The 21,923-nt window shown below is 40.0% G+C and overlaps 1 protein-coding gene across 1 annotated transcript in view; it reads right to left on the bottom strand.

Moving 5' to 3' along the window:
- LOC126207568 (CLIP domain-containing serine protease HP8-like) overlaps positions 1-21,923 on the bottom strand; it is a 75,832-nt gene that overhangs the window by 36,821 nt on the left and 17,088 nt on the right. The window contains exons 3-4 of the mRNA XM_049938883.1: positions 10,584-10,706; positions 710-812 (exon numbers count right to left, since the gene is read on the bottom strand). Coding sequence (XP_049794840.1) covers positions 710-812; positions 10,584-10,706 — 226 coding nt within the window. The remainder of the gene's footprint in view (positions 1-709; positions 813-10,583; positions 10,707-21,923) is intronic.

The following is a 21,923-nucleotide window of genomic DNA, read 5'->3' as shown; positions in this document are numbered from 1 at the left end:
TGGCTATGAAACTCCCCAGACATGAACATTAATGAACATATCTGAGGTGCCTTGCAAGGTGCTATTCAGAAGAGATCTCCACCCCCTCGTACTGTTACGGATTTATGGACAGCCCTGCAGGATTCATGGTCTCAGTTCCCTGCAGCACTACTCCAGATATTATCTAGTCAATTCCACGTAGTGTTGCGGCATTTCTGCGTACTCGTGGGGACACTACACGATATTAGGCAGGTGTACCAGTTTCTTTGTCTCTTCAGTGTATTTATATATTGCACTTAGATTATAACTGCGTGACCCCTATTTGTTGAGGGACGCGCAGTGGTCAGTGTTGCGTGGATGACTATCACTGTGGTATATCTTTAGGCAGATTTTGAGTGCCTTGACAGTACGCTGTTTGCAGTGCACCTTATCGGTTTTTTCAGAATGTGTATTGGTACCAGTTGCACTACGAGCTACGGCAGATAGATACGAACTTGGTTGTTCAACAATGAAGCAGGTTATCTAACTGTTTCTTTGCAACGCGATCAAGATAAGTAAATTTACAGTGAACTATTACGAATCTGATGTCTCCCTATGTCGGGGTTTACGTTTAGCATGGGCGTCACGATGCCAGTAGTCATTTAACTAGAGGAGTTGTTAAAACGTATTTCATTGCAATTGGAGATACGGCTGCGGGCAGAGAGACGTGGTGCGGTGATGTGGTACTTACAGGGTGCCGCCGGAGGGCTTCCTCTGGAGGCAGTGGGCGGCGGTGAGCACGTAGCGCGGGCTGACCAGCGCGCCGCCGCACAGGAACGCCAGCTCCCCTTCAGCTGGCAACACAACACAACATACACAGTGAGCCCACTGTCACTGCTGCCCGCTGTAAACAATACCGTTACCGGCAATGAAACGATTTGTATTTGTCAATCGTGTAAATGTGTAACAGTTAATAGAGGCTACTTGTGTGTGCGTGTTACAAGTGGAAATATTAATTTCTTATGAACCTAAGGAAACAATATTCACAGTATAACTGATCAGAAGTATCCAGACACTTATTAGTGGACATTAGTAAGGAGTGTTTTCACTCTTCGCTTTTATGACGGCTTGACTCTGCTAGGGACTCGTTCAGTGAGTTGTATGAATCTCGGTGAAGGAATGGCAGCCGATTCTTCCACAAGAGCTGGAACAGGAGAAGGTGTTGGACGCTGGGGTCTTGAGCAAAGTCGACATGCTTACTCATTCCAAAGGTGTTCCGTTGTGTTCAAATTGGGACTCCAGGCATGCCAGTCCATTTCAGAAAGTCACTTACACAAACCACTGCCTCGCAGATACTGCTTCATGCGAGGGTACACCGTCATGCAGGTGCAAACCATCATCGTCTCCGAACTGTTCCTGTACTGTACACAGAAAACAGTACTGTAAAATGATTTTTTATCCTCCCACCTTTAGTGCACAGTTGGCGCTACAAACGGAGGCAGATAACGTTCTCGAGGCATCTGCCAAGCTCAAACCCTTCCATCTGATTGCCACAGGTACAGCGTGATTTAGCACCGCAAATTACTCGTTTCCAGTTCAGTCCACTGACCTTGCTATTTACACCACCTCAAGTGTCGCTTAACACTGACCACCGAAATGTCTGGCTTACGAGGAGCTGCTCGACCATTTCACCTCATGCACAGTTATTGCGTTAACTGGACTGCTGGTAGCATTTTGGAACTCACGAGTGATTCCTTCCACTGAATTCATGCAACTATTTACAACCAAACTCCAAAATGCCGACGATTCGGGCCCATAACACGTGGGCCTGTCTGGTGTTGCTCTATCTGTATTTGTTCCTTCGCATTTTCATTTCACAGTCACATCACCAACAATCGACTTGGGCCGCTTTAAAAAGGTTGAAATACCCCTGACGGATTTCTTACTCAGGAGACATCTAATCAGTAGTCCACATTAGAAGTCACTCAGCTTTTCCGACTGATGCTTTCTGTTGTTATTGCTTCTTTAGCGACAACACAAAACTCTTCACCTCGTTTTATATTGACGGGCCCGCCTCTCGTGACATCTAGCGGTCAGTTCCGCGCTACATTCTGGTGGCTGGATACTTTTGGTCAAATAGCGTAAATATAAATAAAATTGCACACAATGAATGTAAATAAGTTACAAGAAAACAATAATAACAGGCTGAAATACATTCGACAGAAAAGTATTTCACGAAAGATTTCTTAAAAACGGATAAATATAGGTGAAAAACATCTTCCTGGTTGTCCAGAACACTTCCAGCGGTTAAAACCTTCGGTCGACTGTATCCTAGTCGATTCGAACAAACAACATTTTCCGTTTATTAAAAGTCATCATAGTTGTACCTTAATCGTATTAGTAATGCCTAACTGTAAATGCAGCTACACAGTACGGAAATCCAGCGCGGAATACGTGGCTAAGGTGCAAATTATATTAGGAAACCTGACTACTACCAACAACTATTAAGGCAGACAACGCTTAAAATAAATTTTGTTTCATTCGAAAACAGTATTATTTTAGTACTCCTAAACATACATATGCAATTAATGAAAAAATCACTGAAATAAGCGAGTTATCAAGAATATCTGTTTCCGACCTTGTGAGAGGGTTCCCAATCTGGGGGTAATTACTCCATGAGGGGTGAAATGTAATTTTCTGGTAGGTAGAAACAAAAGGGTTCAATTGCGTTCCGGTTACGCAATTAAATTATTTTTAAAAATTATAGGTTCTTGTAAATAATCTTCTATTAGTCACGATCGCGCAAATTATTTATAATCATTAGTACAATGCATTGGCGGAGCTGGCATTTGTACCCAGGTGATTTTTGTGAAAAGGTTTCGGACGTGATCATGGCCGCAAGGTGGAAATTAACAGACTATGAATGCGGAGTGGTAGTTGGAGGTAGACGCATAGGACATACCATTTTAGAAAAACTAAAATGATCTTATGGCATTTATTGGCAGGGATATCCCCTTCAGGGTTTGGCAGCCGTATTGCAAGTCTTTTTAGTTGACACCACTTCGGCGACTTGCATGTCAATGATGATGAAAATTATTGTGTAGGACACACAACACACAGTCCCCTGCCGGGAATCGAAACCGGGCCCCGTTGTGTGGGAGGCGGTAGCGCTACTACGGAGGTGGACACGAGTTTTGAAATTGTTAGGGAATATAGTATTCCGCGATCCACAGCGCCATGAGAGTGCCGAGAATACCACATTTCAGGCATTACCTCTTATCACGGCCAATGCAGTAACCGACGGCCATCACTTAGCGACCGAGAGCAGCGGCGTATGTTTAGAGTTGTCAGTGCTGACAGACAAGCAACACTACGTAAAATAACCGCAGAAACCAATGTGGGACGTACGACGAACGTATCTGTTAGGACAGTGAGGCGAAGTTTGGCGTTAACGGGCTATGGCAGCAGACGACCGGCGCGGGTATCTTTGCTAATAGCACGACATCGCTTGCAGCGTCTGTCCTGGGCTCGTCGCCATGTCGGTTGGATCCTAGACGACTCGAGAACTGCAGCCTGGTCAGATGAGTCCTGATTTCAGGCGGTAAGAGCTGATGGAGGGGGTACATGTGTGCCACAGGCCCCACAAAGCCATGGGTTCAACTGCTCAACAAGGCACTGTGCAATCTGGTGGTGGCTCCATAATGGCATAATGGTGTGGGCTGTGTTCACAAGGAATGCATTGGGTCCTCTGGATGTTCCGCTACTTGGAGACTATTTTCCGCCCTTCATGGACGATATGTTCTCAGACAACGAAGGAAGTTTTATGTTTTGTGGGTGACAATATGCAACGTCATTGGGGCACAATTTTTTGTGTTTGGTTTGAAGAACATTTTAGACAACTCGAGCGAAAGGTTTGGCCACCCAGATTGCCCGACATGAATCGCACTGAACATTTATGGGAAAAATCGAGAGGTCAGTTCGTGCACAAAAACCTGCTCCGGCAGTTCTTTCGCACTTATGGACAGCTATAAACGCTTATGCACTGCTATAAAGGCAGCATGGCTCAATACTTCTACAGGGGACTTTCAACGGCTTCTTAAGTACATGCCACGAAAAAAACATTCCAAATTTAAACACATGCAAAATCTCCAAGATAGGTGATCTTTTACAGAAGCTCGAAATTTAGTGCGAACTTCAGTGCGAGATGCTTATAATGGCTTTCACAACGAAACTTTGTATCGAAACCTGGCAGAAACCCACAGAGATTCTGGTCGTATGTGAAGTATACCAATGGTAAGAAACTTCAATGAATTCTCTGCGCGATAGCAATGCAGCTACTATAGAAGACAGTGCTACCAAAGCAGAGTTACTAAACACAGCCTTCCGAAATGCCTTCACAAAGGAAGATGAAGTAAATACTCCATAATTCGAATCAAGAACAGTTGCCAACATGAATAAAACAGAAGTAGATATCCTCGGAATAGTGAAGCAATTTAAATCACTTAACAAAAGCAAGACGTCTGGTCCACATTGTATACTAATTATATTGCTTTCAGAATATGTTGATGCATTAGCTCCATACTTAACAATCATATACAACCGTTCGCTTGACGGAAGATGCGTAACCAAAGACTGGAAAGTTTCACAGTTCACGTTAATATTGAAGTAAGGTATTAGGAGTAATTCACTAAATTACAGGCCCACATCATTAACGTCGATATGCAGCAGGATTTTGGTATATTGCGTTTGAACATTTTTAAAAAATGTCTCGATATGAACCAAGATTTTAGTTTTGTCGTTTCCCGCACTTAAAAATTTTTCTATATCCATGAACCAAATTTTTTTATTTAATAAATAAAAATCTAATAATTTTTTCTTTATAAATAGGTTCTCCAAGACTGTCTATGAAATTTTCATTTATTTAAAAAATAAAAATCTAATAAATTTTTTCTATATAAATAGGCTCTCCAAGATCATGTTTATCTACATCCACAAACCAAATTTTCATTTATATAAAAATTGAACAAATTTTTCTCTGTATAAATAAACTCTCCCAAACCTCATCTACCTATATCATCGATTGAAATTTTAATTAAAACGTCAAAGGTTCATTTCACCTATAAACATGTGAACTTTATGAGAAGTTAAGTTCTTTTCTATAAAATAAATGAATTACTCCGAAGAAAACGGCCTATTGACAAACTGTCAACACGGATTTAGAAAACATCGTTCTTGTGAAACACAACTAGTTCTTTACACACATGAAGTGTTGAGTGCTACTGAAAAGGGATTTCAAATGGATTCCATATTTATAGATTTCCAGAACAATTTTGACACTGTACATAGAAGCGACTTATAGTCAAATTGCGTACTTATGGAGCATATTCTCAGTTATGTGACTGGATTCGTGATTTCCTGTCAGGAAGGTCACAGTTCGTAGTAACTGACGGAAAGTCATCAGATAACACAGAAGTGATTTCTGGCATACCCAAGGTAGTGTTATAGGCCCTTTGCTGTTCCTTATCTATACAAACGATTTGGGAGACAATCTGAGCATCCATTTTAGGTTGTCTGCAGATGACGCTGTCGTTTATCGACTAGTAAAGTCATCAGAAGACCAGAACAAAGTGCAAAACGATTTAGAAAAGACATCAGTATGTTGCGAAAATTGGCAATTGACCCTAAATAACGAAAAGTGAGAGGTCATCCATATGAGTGTTAAAAGGAATCCTTTAAACTTCGGTTATTCGATAAATTAGTCATATATAAAGGCTGTAAATTCAACTAAATACCTAGGAATTACAATTACGAACAATTTAAATTGGAAGGAAGATAATGGATATGTTGTGGGGAAGGCTAATCAAAGGCAGCGTTTTATTGGCAAGACACTTAGAAAATGTAACATATCTACTAAAGAGACAGCTTACACTATGCTTGTCCTTCTTCTTTTAGAATACTGCTGTGTGTTGCAGGATCCTTACCAGATAGGATTAACAGAGCACATCGAAAAAGTTGAAAGAAGGACAGCACATTTTGTATTATCGCGAAATAGGGAAGCGCATGTCACTGAAATGATATAGGATTTGGGGTGGATATAAATAAAACAAATCCATTTTCGTTATGGCGGAGTCTTCTCACGAAATTGCTATCACCACCTCTGAATGCGAAAATATTTTGTTGACACCAATCTACATAGGGCGAAACGATCATCATGAGGAAACAAGGGAAATCAGAGCTCACACAGAAAGATATAGGTGTTCGTTCTTTACACATGCTATATGAGATTGGAACAATATAGAATTGTGAAGGTGGTTCAACGAACCCTATTCAGGAACTTAAATGTGATTTGCAGGGTATTCATGTAGATGTAGATACTGAAACATGCTAGGCAAAAGTAGGTCGAACACAATATTAGGAAATATTCCATGACTTCTGCCAGCTCTCTGTAATTTATAAAATGTGTAGATGGTTTATTTTCAGCTGACTACTGAGCAAAGTGGCGCACTAGTAGCATATTTATGAGAGAGCTGGGCCAAAGAGAACATTTTTAAAAAATGTCTCGATATGAACCAAGATTTTAGTTTTGTCGTTTCCCGCACTTAAAAATTTTTCTATATCCATGAACCAAATTTTTTTATTTAATAAATAAAAATCTAAAAATTTTTTCTTTATAAATAGGTTCTCCAAGACTGTCTATGAAATTTTCATGTATTTAAAAAATAAAAATCTAATAAATTTTTTCTACATAAACAGGCTCTCCAAGATCATGTTTATCTACATCCACAAACCAAATTTTCGTTTATATAAAAATTGAACAAATTTTTCTCTGTATAAATAAACTCTCCCAAACCTCATCTACATATATCATCGATTGAAATTTTAATTAAAACGTCAAAGGTACATTTCACCCATAAACATATGAACTTTATAAGAAGTTAAATTTTTTTCTATAAAATAAAAGCAAGATAAAATGTATTCCAAAATTCAGCTTTTCAAAACTTATAAAATTATTGTAAAGAAAAATGTGGATTAAGTTATGCCGATTTGGAAAAAAGTTGTAAGTGGAAGTTTATTCAAATATAACTAGACAAGATCAAGAGGGATTTATTGCTTATTTTAGTATGAAAGAAATGAAGAAGGGAGAACTAAGATATAAAAACATAAAAAGAACTTTGAACAATTTTTAAAACGAGAACATGAACAAATTATTCTAAGCTTAATAAAGAGAAATTAATTGTTCTTACTCTAAATCCTGTTCACAATATAAATAATAATGATAACAAATTGAATAAATTATCTTCATGGAATCTCTAAAACAAAAAAACTTAAAAAATACTGGAAAACTTAATGAAAAACAATTAATAGCTGGTATTGGAAGATATGAGGACAATTCTTATACTGAAAAGATTTCAATAAAAAATCTTTGAAAGAAATTCATCAAAACTGGAAAACAAAAAATTAAAAAAAATAATTCTAAAGTTAATAACAATTAATTGATCTTATCAGTAGATCTGAGGGTAATATTAATAATACTGATAATGAGAATTATTATAAAATAGAATTATTATAAAAAACGTCTTATAGATAAATATCAAGAAATCAAATAAAAGAATAAAAAACTTCTTATAGATAAATATCAAGAAATCAAATAAAAGAACTATCAGAATTTTCTTGATGCTGATTTTTTAAATCACCTAAATGAATGATTTGAAAAGCTTCTGCCTTTAAATCTAGAATAACAACTCACAAAATTAATACTGTCAATAATCTTGTTGAACTACAAGAATTTTTTAATCAAATTAAACAAGAGGTAACCACTAAATTTAAGAATATTTTAATACAAAGAATAATTGAATAACTGAAGTTAGGATAGTTGTTACTTTAAAAGACAAGACGAAATATAAGAATTTAATTGTAAAACAAGTTACAAATTTTTAATAAGAACAATTAATTTAGAAGAGTATTGCCAAAAATCAATGGTTTTACTATTGACTGAAATGGAAGAAATAAAAAGAAAAACTGGTTGGCATTTATTTTTTACAAATTGTTTAGAATTAAGTGTTAATAGACACAATCAAATTTTAGGTTATCATATATCGATTTATGAAAAAAATTAAAGTTAAAGAAGCTGTAATTAATGTTAAAAAGTACAGATCAGACATATTTTCTTTCTTTTAAAATCAGCTTTATGTCGAGAAGATGATCTTGTTGAAAAAGTTAAAAAGTTGAAAAAGTTAAAAATTATAAAAATATTGGATTAGAATTGGATGAAATTTTTGAAAAAGAGGAAATTAGCTTCCCAGTTCAGTTATCAAATGTTCCAAGACATAAAAAGAAGTCAGAATATTTCAATTAATGTTTACACAAATGATGAAAAATTTATTGTATATTCTCTTAACAATACAAAAAATAAACAAGAAAAATATATTAAAAATATATTATAAAAATAATTCACATTATTGTGGGATAAAAAATTTACCTAGATTACCTAGTTCACAAACAAATGAACACAATGAAAAAATTTATCCTTGTGATAGACAATCATGACAACAATTGTAAATAACATAAAGAAATAAAAATAGATATGGCTGCAGAAGGTGAAAAAATTGAATTTGGAAATTACAATAATTCATTACAACTAAATGTTATAATTTATACAGATTTAGAACATCTTTTAAAGTATGTTAACACATGTGAAGCAAATGCTCAAGAAGCTGGTATTAATAAATATCAAAAACATAATCTATTTTTCATTTAATTACTATGTTAAATATTCTAATGATGATTATAAAGAACATGTAACATATACTGGTAAAGAAACAGCAAAAAAAGTCATTGAAATGTTAAAACAAGAACCTAGAGAAGTTCCTGAATTATATGATAGAAATATTCCAATGATAATGACAAAAGAAGATAAAATAAATTTATAAATTCAAAAAATTTACTAAAGAGGAAAAAAGGTAGGAAATAATTATCATTTAAAGGGAAAATATCAAGGAACTCCACATGAAGATTGTAATCATTATTATCAAAATCCTAATTTTATTCCAGTTTATATTCATAATGCAGCAAATTACGATGTTCATTTGTTTATCAACAAATTAACTATAGATAATCAAGACATTAATGCTACTCCAAATAATGACCAATAATATATTTCATTCAGTAAAGATGTTGAAGATGGATTAACATTAATATATTTAGATAAATTTAAATTTATGGCCTTGAGCATTGTTAAATTATCTAAAAATCTTACAACAAACAATTTAGAGAAGCATCAAAATATTTTAAAGGTGAACAATTAGTTTTAATGATTAAAAAAGATGTTATGAATATACGAATTGTACAGAAAAATTAAAAGAATAAAAATTACCTAATAAAGACTATTTTTATTCTAGACTTGACTAAAAAACATTTCTGGTGAAGCTTAAATCATGCAAAACATGTTTGGGAAACATTCAATATTAAAAATTTAGAAAAGTGTACAAAATTATACAATAAATCTGATGTTTTAATACTGGCAGATATTTCTGAAAATTTTAGAGATACTTGTATAAAATCTAGTAAACTACATCCATCTTGGTATTTTACAGCACATAGTTTGTAATGGGATTCTATGTTAAAAATGACAAAAGATGAATACGATTTATTAAATGGTTATGATATCCACAGTCGGACGAGTCTCATTTCAAACTGTATTGAACAGATGGACGTGTACGGATATGGAGACAACCTCATGAATCCATGGACCCTGTGTGTCAGCAGGGGACTGTTGAAGCTGGTGGAGGCTCTGTAAAGGTGTGGAGTGTGTACTGTTGGAGTGAAATGGGGCCCCTGATACGTCTAGATAAGACTGACAGGTGACACGTAAGCATCCTATCTAATCACCTGCATCCATACATGCCCATTGAGCATCCCGACAGACTTGAGCAACTCCAACAGAACAATGCGACACCTGACAGGTCCAGAATTGCTACAGAGTGGCTCCAGGAACACTCTTTTGAGGTTAAACGTTTGCACTGGCCACCAAACTCCTCAGACACGAACATTATTGAGCATATTTGGGATGCCTTGCAACGTGTTGTTCAGAAGAGATATCCACCCCCTCGCACTCTACGAATTTATGAACAGCCCGGCAGGATTCATGGTGTCTGTTCCCTCGAACACTAATTCAGACATTAGCCAAGTCCATGCCACGTCGTGTTGCGGCACTTCTGCGTGCTCGTGGGGTCCTGCCCGATATTAGTCTGGTATACCAGTTTCTTTGGTTCTTCAGTGTAAAATGCTTAGACAACGTAATAACGGTGCCCAAAAAAATGGTTCAAATGGCTCTGAGCACTATGGGACTCAACTGCTGTGGTCATAAGTCCCCTAGAACTTAGAACTACTTAAACCTAACTAACCTAAGGACAGCACACAACACCCAGCCATCACGAGGCAGAGAAAATCCCTGACCCCGCCGGGAATCGAACCCGGGAACCCGGGCGTGGGAAGCGAGAACGCTACCGCACGACCACGAGATGCGGGCATCGGTGCCCAAATGAACCATAAATATCGGCATATATTTGAAGAAGCTATTGCAGTGAAGACAGCGAGGTAGCAGAGTATAGTGTGCTGGTACTCACGGGAACGGTACTGCAGCAGGGCGAGCCACGGGTACTGGCCGATGGTGGCCCTGTCGCCGCCGTAGATGCGGTCCGCAAGGACGGTCATCTCGCACTCCTGACGCTGCGCACGGCGGGAAGATTCTGCGGAGCAACAGGAGCAGTCAGCACTGAACACCCAGGTTGACATCTGTACACAGTTACATGCTACAATTTCGGAAGAGCAGTAAACAGAATTCACAGAACAGCATAAGAAGATAAGGCATTATAGCTAAGTTGCTTTTATATTATGTTGGTTCTCTTTAGTGCGCATTTGGTAACCAGGCCCGCACACAGATAACTCCTGTTGTGTTCAGACTTTATTTTGAACAAATGCGCAATGGAGACCATATTATTACACTAACGGAAAAATATCGCAACACCAAAAAATGTTGCACAATAATGAAATTTCTGGAATACATTTGTCTGCAATTAATGTGAAATGCTAGTGCATTAATAACCGCTTTAACTACCAGATTATTGAATGCAACAATGAAAACGTGCCTGCATTGTGTTGTACAGGCGCCAGATGTCAGTTTGTGGGCTGCAGTACGTGCCTGTTGCATTTGGTCGGTCAGTAACGGGACTTAATGCTGGTTGTCGATGACGTTGGAGTTGTCGTCCGATAATGACCCATATGTGCTCGATTGGAGACAGGTCTCGTGGTCGGGGAGGCAAGGCAACACGTCAACACTCTGCACAACATGCTGTGTGACAACAGCAGTATGTGGGCGAACGTTATCATGTTGGAAAGCACCACCTACACGCTGTTCATGAATGGCAGTACAGCAGGTCGAGTCACCAGATTGACGTACAAATTTGCAATCAGTGTGCGTGGGATCACCAAGGCAGAACTCCCGCTGTCATATGAAATAGCACACCAGACCATAACCCCAGGTGGTGGTCCATTGTGTCTAGCATGCAGACTGGTTGGTTGCAGGTCCTATCCACTCTGCCCTCTAATAAGCGCTCGATTGACACCACTGAATTTGCAAATGGCGGTGATTTGGGGTCAGTAGAATGTACGCTATAGAGCTTCTGGCTCGGAGCTGTCGTTGAAGTAACCGATTTATAACGGTTCTTTGTGTCACTGTGGTACCAATTGCTGTTCAGATTGCTACTGGTGATGCAGTACGATGCGTCAGAACCATACACCAAACACGATGGTCTACACTCTAGGTACTGCCATGTGGCCATCCGGAGCCTGATTTTCTTGTGATCGTACATTCTCGTGACCACAGCTGCCAGCAGTCAAGCACAGTGGCTATATTTACCGCCAAGTCTACCTGTTATATCGCCGCCCTAGTACATGGCCTCATTCAAATTCTGTGAGGTTTTGATAATGGCGTCTTTGTCACGTTAAAGACATCTCACCATGTCCAGTCTCAAAGGTAATCAGCACTCGAAAACGTTACAGCGTGTTTCTAAAGCAAACCTGATTTGCATCCTCATAGTGGCGCTGCTAGCGCCAGTCTTATGCGACTGGCGCGAAATTTGCTTAGATATCATCTTTCAGATGTGGAAACACGCCTGCCAGCATTCGTTTAAATCATCCAACTCCTTCTTGGTGTTGTGATTTCCTTTCCGTCAGTGTATGTTATGAGAATCGGCCGAGGTCTTGCTGAAGTACACTAGCGAGCTATGGTAGAAGAAACAGATGATGCCTGTACAGAAGTAAAGTCAATCATTTGCCTCACTCGATTTTCCTGCTCCTCTTTTTTACACGTTGGCATTAGTTGCCAGAAGATTCACTTACGACATACCGCGATATCTACAATAGCGCGAAAAGCACATGTGTCAGCGCACTGCGTCAGACGGCGCAGTTGTCACTGTGGTTGATGGTTTTCTTGCATTTAGGATAGCTGAAGACAATGACGGCACCCATACAAATAAACAGGAGAGGCTTTTGATAAAATAAATCGGACTTTCAAAAGCATGTTCATATGTGTGTGGAATGGGAAGTTGGTAATGTTTGTTTATTAACACTTCATGGCAGGACACTTGGTCGTTTAATAAAAAAAGTCGTTGAAACACTGGAAGTTACTCAGCGAGTAATGAAAAGTGCATGATGTGAATTACCAGGAGAGGTAGGAAAACAAACAAACAAACAGACAAGGAAACAGAGTGGAGTGGATGACGTGGGACATGTCAGATGAATGCGTGGTAGGTGGGCCAAGGACGTTCTGCGCTGCTTACCAAGAGGTATGAAAAGATTGCGACGTAGTATTTGACCATGCCTCGAGGTCTGAGCCCAATTTCCACCGTCACTGACGTTTCTGTCTGTGATTTCCGAACACTACCACTAGCGGTCCGTCGATGGGGTGTATGGGGTTAGCACACATGGGTTAACGGATAGCGGCATACTCTGTCACAAAGAATGTCTGTATATTCGTTTCAGTTCAGTGCATTTACTTCGGTTCATATAGAGTGTAAACCTCCTGGCAGAGTAAGTCACTATTATTCAAATCCGTTTCCACAGTAGCACCAATCCCACACGTCCCGTGGGAGAAATTTTGGTGTTGTGTCTAGTGACGATGAAAATTTGAGCTGACCGTAATTAGGCTGAGGAAACCGGACTTCTGACGCGCAGACACAGACAGGAAAAAGAAACAAAAGAAAAATTAAAAAGAAAGCGAAAAGTGGAGAAATAGAAAACACGACATGCATCGATATTCGTTCGCTAAGGCCCGTATTATGTTGGTGGACAAGAGCTTTGTTTGTTTAAGAAGATAACAGTTCAAAAACGAAAAAAAGCATAAAGGAAACTGTCGAAGGAAGGAAATCGATAAATCAGCTATAGTGGTCACATTTTGAAGTAACGGAACCGCAAGATTCTCATTTTTAAGACACAGGTTTCGGCAGCCACGTCCTGATTAGTGTAGTTTGCAATACAGCGATTACTACACATGCCAATAATATTAATAGGAAAGAGGAAGGAGTGGTCTAAGGCGCTGCAGTCATGGACTGTGCGGCTGGTCCCGGCGGAGGTTCGAGTCCTCCCTCGGGCATGGGTGTGTGTGTTTGTTCAAATGGCTCTGAGCACTACGGGACTCAACTGCTGTGGTTATCAGTCCCCTAGAACTTAGAACTACTTAAACCTAACTAACCTAAGGACATCATACACATCCATGCCCGAGGCAGGATTCGAACCTGCGACCGTAGCAGTCCCACGGTTCCGGACTGCGCGCCTAGAACCGCGAGACCACCGCGAGTGTGTGTTTGTCCTTAGGCTAATTTAGGTTAAGTAGTGTGTAAGCTTAGGGACTGATGACCTTAGCAGTTAAATCCCATAAGATTTCACACACATTTGAACATTTTTTTTGAAAGAGGAATACGTAAAGCTTCAGTGATACCTGACTCTTGGTTATGAAGAGGAGGTGCACCAGCGTCAGTCGTCGAATGATGGATTATGTCCCATAAACATGAGCAAAAAGCAGTCTTACCTGGGACAACCAGCAATATCACGTGCTTAAACAAGGATAACTTTCTGTACACCATTCAACTACTTAACAATTATCATTCACCACTGAAAGGATTGCATCAGAAACCACATGTCTCTGTAAAGTAGCTCAGTCTCGTAACCTAGAATTAAATTACTTCTTGGTGGTTAGGAGAAGTCACACGAGAATTAATTCAAGACATTTAAAGCACACAGTTGTTTTCTATCACATCTTATATTACTCAAGCATAAGTAAAACCAGCTAATTAATGGCCGTCAATCTTTGCTACTTTCAAATAATCAAAGATGACAATAGAAATCCTTTAGTCACATCAAAGAGTATCACACATTATGATAGAAACATGAAATAATTGGATGTACAGAACGAAAGGAACTAAATCTGATCAAATTTCGACGCCAAGGTTATGACAGAGCTTCCATTATGAGTGGCGTACATTATGGTGAAAAAAAAAATAGTGCATCCTATCGCTTTTGCTCATTGTGCGATTCACAAATTGAATATAATCCGTAAAGACGCTCTAGAGGCTACTCAAGAAATAGCATCGTTTTCGGAACAGTTGAGAACATCTACTAATTTTTTAGCAACAATGCGTTTAGAGTCGGGATTTAAAAAATTGTTCCGCGGGGTACTGCCGAGCTAAAGCTAAAGCAGCTGAACCAGACACGTTGAGCGAGATGGTACGGCGCATCCATGCTCTTACAGATTCGTTGACTTTCTTAAGGCTTTGACAAGTATAATTCTTTCAAGTAAGAAATTTAAATTTAAGTTGTGGTAAGATCTTATGGGACCAAACTGCTGAACTCATCGGTCTCAAAGCCTACACACTACTGAATCTAACTTTAACTTACGCTACGGACATCACACACACCCATGCCCGAGGGAGGACTCGATCCTCCGACGTAGGGAACCGCACGGACCGTGACACAAGGCGCCTCAGGCCACGTGGCTGCCCCGCGCGGCAAGAAATTTTATTACGGAATTGTAGACATAGGTCTTAAAAAGAAAACGTAATACTACAGCTGTCTTATGTTCGTAGTCTAAAGTTCCAGATAAAAAACAGTATAGCATCTAAAGCAATATATTCTAAGACTATGGACGGCGCAGCTGCATAGGCCTATTACCTCTTAGGAATGGAGCTGACAAAAATCAAAGGATCATTGGACAGACTGCTTGAGGAAGCCTTCAACTTATGTGAAATATCGAACGCATGAGTAAATGTTCGAACAAAGAAATAAAAAGCAGTAAAGAAGCACTTCGTCGAGCTTTACGAGATCGAGTCTGACAGAGCCGGCAACTATTTGGAGTGTCACTTTCCTGCCTAATGAGGACATCATTTTCTTGTAACAAAATACGGTATTTTAAGGAATGAAAGAAGTTATACACACGTATAGAACGATACCACCATTGTTCATATCTATCGCCTGTGAGGACGATCTTGAAAATGTATCATTTGTGTTTATAATGGCATGCGTTGACGACATTTCTCCTCTGTTTCCAGCACATCTTATTCTGATAAGAACTTCATTTAAAATACAAGTATCGAAACCGTCTGGTGTACAAAAGTTAGCAGAGGTGTTGTAGGTAAAACATAGGTCATTGGTATCGAATAACGTGACGTAAATAAAGCCATCTTGATGCATCTAACAGTATCCATTGCAAAAGCAAAGCTTTATTTTTCCAAGTTAAAAAAAAGGTAAATAAAACTGCTCTTTTCTATAATGCTGCAGGATCGTTTACCTGGTCGTGCTTATTCATTCGGTTAACTTTTTCCTTATGTTTTGTCTTATAATGCTGTATTACTTGCCTTTTTTGTGATATTATTGTGTGTTACAATTGATTAGTTTTTAATATTTTTATTTTGAATTTAAGAAAGGTTTCCTACAAGGTTAAAGAAATTCTATAAAACAACTACCTTTATCTTATATTAAAATGGTCCTTAGGCGGAGGGCAGTATTTGTTACGTGCAAAGATATCGGAAAGTATAGCTGTTTCATGTGCTGATATATCAGAGAAAATATTGATATTATATTCTACTCTATTAAACTATTAAAGGTCAATTGCTATTTTTTGAAAGCGTTTTTTTGTTAATAGAAGATAGTAGGACAGTGATGGGTTGATGAGTAAATGTGAGTTGGGGGGGGGGGGGGGTCGGCAGTGGTTGAGGGACCTGAGTGTGAGAGCTTAAGTATGGGCTGTCTTTTGCTTAGCTAGGAACGTGAACGTGGGAGAGTTAGGCTCGAGGTGGGGGGACACTTTTGGTTTGTGCACCGGGGCCTCCATGACTGCGTGCTTAGATAGTGTATTAGTTAACGTGACTGTCAGAGATAAGCTGTAAATCTTGATTCGAGCCGAAGTCTGGCACAAATTTTGATATGACACCATATATTCAACGTAATAAGATGGAGATGACGATGGGTAAGAAGGTAAATGTGGTTGGTTGGGCATGTGATGTTTATGGAGTCAAACTACGAAGTAATCAGTCCCTCAATCAAGAAACAAATCCATGGAGAACGGCACTGCAAACCAAAAGTAAATCCCAACTAAGGGGCTACGATGTCCGGCGCAAAATACGACAGAGACGCCCTGAACGTTGACATTACTAAGAATTAAAAGCAGTTTTAGAAGATGTAAAAAGAGGTTCCTTCAGGCTCATCTGCGAAGAGTCACACGCTCAACACCCAGCCATCATGCCCGACATCCAACCAACACTAGACGTTTATAGAGCAATGGTACAGTATCATCTCCCTTGTAAACAGACAAAGGAGACGTCAGTACAAATAAAAGCGACTTGACAACTAATAGTTGAGCGAATATCTGAAAAAATACTTAGAAGATAATAAAAAATGAGAAAAACTGGAAAGATCAGGCCGGTGAGTGGGGCAGTCTCACATCCCCCTACTTTCCCCAGGGCTGAACATGCGATCTCGCTCCCGACCTGAGAATGGTCGAATCCTGAAGGCTGTCCTCTCACTAGCAGCCAGGACTAAGAGTTAGAGTTCAGGGCAAAAGGTACCTTGGAAATGATGAAAATACGTAATTTTGTTATTTGTTATTATGATGGTTTGTAGTATGCTTTGTGCGAGTATAAAAGAATTTTAGGCCAAATCCATAGATAAAGGTCGTGAATGTCGCTTTAAATGGCAGATTCCAGAATGAGGCGCACCCACTTTTGCTCTGTGACTTCTCTTGCTATGATCTTTGAGTTCATTATCCTTGAGGAATTTTTTTTCCATTGTTTTGAGCATCCAGCTATTGGCTATATATTTTCTTGTCTTGCATTCAGTTGTTTCCTACAGTAATAACTCAGCACGTGTGTTTTTTGATTCTGAGCAAAGAGATGCCTAGACCGACCTTCAAAGTTTTCAAGAAAATGTTTGGAGGTTATGGAAAAAAGAAAATAATGATTATAAACATTATAAATACACTAGAAGTTGATAATCATTTACCTAGTAATAGTGTAAGTTACGTCATACTACTACTTCAGTGATTACAGAATCATATGGAAGTGCTTCTACTCACAACTCTTCTATGAGGAATCTGTTTTACTGCCCTTCTACATATAGAGATGACACAGAACACTCTGAAACCCGTAGCAAAAAGTTATATGGGATAACTATGTATTTTCAGAAGCTGTAAGTTCGTTTTTAAAATGTGAACAAAGCAGGAACGAACTGAAGGCCCTGTAAGAGCAAAAATATTTGAAAACTTAGCCTAATTTTTGTTTTATTTTACTTAATGTGCCTTTATATGTGAAGACAGTAACTGTTCTCGAAAGAACAGAATACTGTTGATGACCGTGCAGCGCTTCCTTGGAACAAATGATGACTAACTGAAACCCTCAGCTGCCGACAGGTGTTGTTGATATACCTCGATGTGGACAGTTGAAAATGTGTGCCCCGACCGGGACTCGAACCCGGGATCTCCTGCTTACATGACAGACGCTCTGTCCATCTGAGCCACCGAGGACACAGATGAATAGCGCGACTGCAGGGACTTATCCCTTGCACGCTTCCCAGCAGACACATTCCCAACTGTCCACCTGTCGGCAGCTGAGGGTTTCAGTTAGTCATCATTTGTTCCAAGGAATAGCTGCACGGTCATCAACAGTATTCTGTTCTTTACAGAACAGTTACTGTCTTCACATATATAGTTAAAGGCTACCCAGCCATCGACCTTCGTTTGTGCGAATGAGCACAGGTTGCCCAAACTCTTACGGGAATCGCCAAAGCGTGCGCGAGTAATGAGTGGATGGGCAAATGTCTATAAGGTACATTACATATGTAGAATTGAACTTTCAGCTGTTACTCGAGAGGCGCCGTTCCATGGCAGAACCTGCGCTGCGCAACGCGTCGAGACGGTGTTTTACAGCAGTCTGATTGCTTGCGAAACATTTGTTTCTTAATCTGCTGCTGCACTGCGCTTACGGATGGTACAGCGGTAACTTTAGCCTGTGTTTTCCTGTATATACAGCATATGTTTCCATAACGACTGAAATAATTGAACATGTGAGACGTCATTCCGAACACCGGGCACAGTCCCCCCCCCCCCCCCCCCCCTATTGCCCAATTTGATACATACTACCTTCAATAGAGCAGCACGGTGGAGCCTCTTAACTAAAAGCGACATTATGGGCATGGGCTGTGGATCATGGATTCAGTATAAGTCAGTAAACACAACACAGGTCTAAAAATAGAAGAAAATAAACTTTCACTTCAAGAGCTGTTATACAATTAGTCAGTGACAATATACTGTGAACGTACATTAAAAAATGGCTCTGAGCACTATGGGACTCAACTGCTGAGGTCATTAGTCCCCTAGAACTTAGAACTAGTTAAACCGAACTAACCTAAGGACATCACAAACATCCATGCCCGAGGCAGGATTCGAACCTGCGACCGTAGCGGTCTTGCGGTTCCAGACTGCAGCGCCTTTAACCGCAAGGCCTCTTCGGCCGGCGAACGTACATTAACAAAGTCACCATTCCTCAGCTCTCGGTTCAGTCACACATTCACCATGTTGGCACTTAAGAGAAAGGTGGCGAAATGTTGAATGACGCCAAAAAAATCTTTCTTATCTCATCACAATACGATTATTTTACATTCGGAGCTATAGGCGAAAACTGACTCAGTGTAATAGTTAATACATCGTGACTCGACAATGAGTGCCCCCTTCTAAGAAAGTGAAAAAATGGACATACTGTCTGGTTAAAAGCATGTAATGCAGAATTGACGCCGGCCGAAGTGGCCGTGCGGTTAAAGGCGCTGCAGTCTGGAACCGCAAGACCGCTACGGTCGCAGGTTCGACTCCTGCCTCGGGCATGGATGTTTGTGATGTCCTTAGGTTAGTTAGGTTTAACTAGTTCTAAGTTCTAGGGGACTAATGACCTCAGCAGTTGAGTCCCATAGTGCTCAGAGCCATTTGAACCAGAGCAGAATTGACCTCCAGATGTCACAAGTGGCGGACTTTTCCTTATAAAAGGAGGCGGATAGTATTTTGTTGTCAGGAGAGAAGTAGTAACAACAGAAAGGTTCCGAAGAGCTATTAGCAGTCCATCTTGCGCAATGATTGTGTGTAGGGAATTACAAACAGTGGAGTACAGTGGTGGAGCAGCTCCTCATAAGACACACATTTCTGAAGTGCACGCTAACACGGAGCTTGAGGTGCTGTAAACGGCGACTCCACTGGACAGTGGATGACTGGAAACTAGTGATTTGAGCTGATGAAACGTGCTACAACGTGCGGTAATCTGACTCAAGGGTTCGGATTTGGCGAATGCTGGAAGAACGTTATCTGCCATTAAGGATAGCGCCAATACTGAAGTACGGAGATACGGTTGTGGGTGTCTGTAGCGGCTAGGAGTGGTCGCCTACTGGATTAAAGAAGACGCTACATGCGGAAGGATACCAGGACATTTCACAACGTTGTGTGCTGCATATAGCAGAGGAACAGTTCGAAGACGATGACAGGCTGTAGGCCTATCACTATGACAATACACCCTGTCATAAAGCAGCATCTGTGATGCAGTGGTTTGTAGACGGTGACATTCCTGAAACTGAACAACACTGGGTACCTTTTCTAAACCTTTGGGATTAGTTAGAACGTGGATTCGCTCCAGATCCCAGCGTTCAACATCACATCTTCTCTGGTTTCGGTTCTTGAGAAAGAATCAGCTGTCACTCGTCCACAGAGATTCAGACACCTCACGGAAAGTGCCGCACCAGAATTCAGGCCGTCACACATGTGAAGGGTGGACACTTCCCATACTAATATACACTGACAGGCGTCGGTATTCGTTTGATCACACTTCATCAAACTTCCCTATTTTTCTACTTTTGTCAGCACTCACAAAATGCTTAGGATCGTCAATATAATAGTTTTCCAGTAACCTCTAATTACGAATAACAAAATGTCAGAGTCACTGAATTTAAAGGGTTCTGATATTGAGCAGGCTCCTTACATGTCGATTGAGAAAGTACTTGCTTCATTAGACAATAAGTGATACGTGACCAGAATACTCTTTTATCTGTCAGTAACATTTTGTAACATATTGGCTGCCGTGTCGGCAGGCTGCGTCGTCGGCAGTTGTGAATGCCCTAGATGGTATCCGGTAGAAGGAGACTTTGTCCAGGTTCGAGATGCTGAGCCGGCCTTCCCGTAATACTTCTAAACGGGTTGTGACTGGCGCCTACTATATTGTTTTAAGGTAGAGTGTTCTAAAACGGCAAGTGTTTTACACCGCGAATGAAATTGCCTGCATGTTAATCCTGAGTCTGACTGACAGGAAAGCCTGGATGTAAGACAATTTCTTGGAGCTCCCTAAATCGAGAGTCTGTCCACATTTTTCGCGAGGACGGACGGTGAGTCGTGGGCTATGCGGGGCGTAGCTGATTGATTAAAGTGTCTCGATTGTATCACGTGTGATCAATATAGTTGATTTGTCAGTACGTTAAGCTTTAAAAGAGCCTGCAAGTGCGTTCCTGTGTGCAGATGTGGTATTCTTCTTAAGGTGCCTGTGTTGCAGTTTAGGTGGCGGACACGTCTTCGGCAGGCAGAGCTGTCTCGCGTGACGCCCGGCGCTGATTCCGACCGTGACCACTGAACTTCCGTGGACGAGCCGGAAGGATCGCTTCAGTTTCACAACATCCCTTTAAATAAATTAGGTCTTGGTGCCGCAGAAAATTCTCTTAAATGGTTCACACCGTTTCTAGCATGGAACACAAGATGTCAATAACGAAGAGTTCTGATATACGGTGTTGATCTTCATATGAATGCGAACCAATTACATGTAGTGTCCCACAAGCTTCCATCTTAGGGCCCTTACGTTTTTGCATTAATGACTTTTCAACGAAAACATTACCAGAGGCTATGTCTGTTTGCATTTCAGATGATACAAAGAGAAATAAGTAGTAAACCAAGACTAGTTTCAGAAAGAAGGGTTTATGAAATTATGTTGATCAGTAACACGTGGTTTCTAACTAACTTAATGGCATTAAACTGTTTTTTAAAAGAAAAAGCTTTCTATATGAAGCTCAGGACCTGCAAGAAATTTCCGTCCAATATATACACTACCGGCCATTAAAATTGCTACACCAAGAAGAAATGCAGATGATAAACGGATATTCATTGGACAAATATATTATACTAGAAGTGACATGTGATTACACTTCCACGCAATTTGGGTGCATAGATCCTGAGAAATCAGTACCCAGTACAACCACCTTTGGCCGTGATAACGGCCTTGATACGCCTGGGCATTGAGTCAAAAAGAGCTTGGATGGCATGTGCAGGTACAGCTGCCCATGCAGCTTCAACACGATACCACAGTTCATCAAGAGTAGTGACTGGCGTATTGTGACGAGCC

Source organism: Schistocerca nitens, chromosome 1, assembly GCF_023898315.1.
Source record: "Schistocerca nitens isolate TAMUIC-IGC-003100 chromosome 1, iqSchNite1.1, whole genome shotgun sequence".
Lineage (NCBI taxonomy): Eukaryota > Metazoa > Arthropoda > Insecta > Orthoptera > Acrididae > Schistocerca > Schistocerca nitens.
Note: the sequence above shows the minus strand (reverse complement) of the source record. Positions and strands in the feature narration are given on the sequence as shown.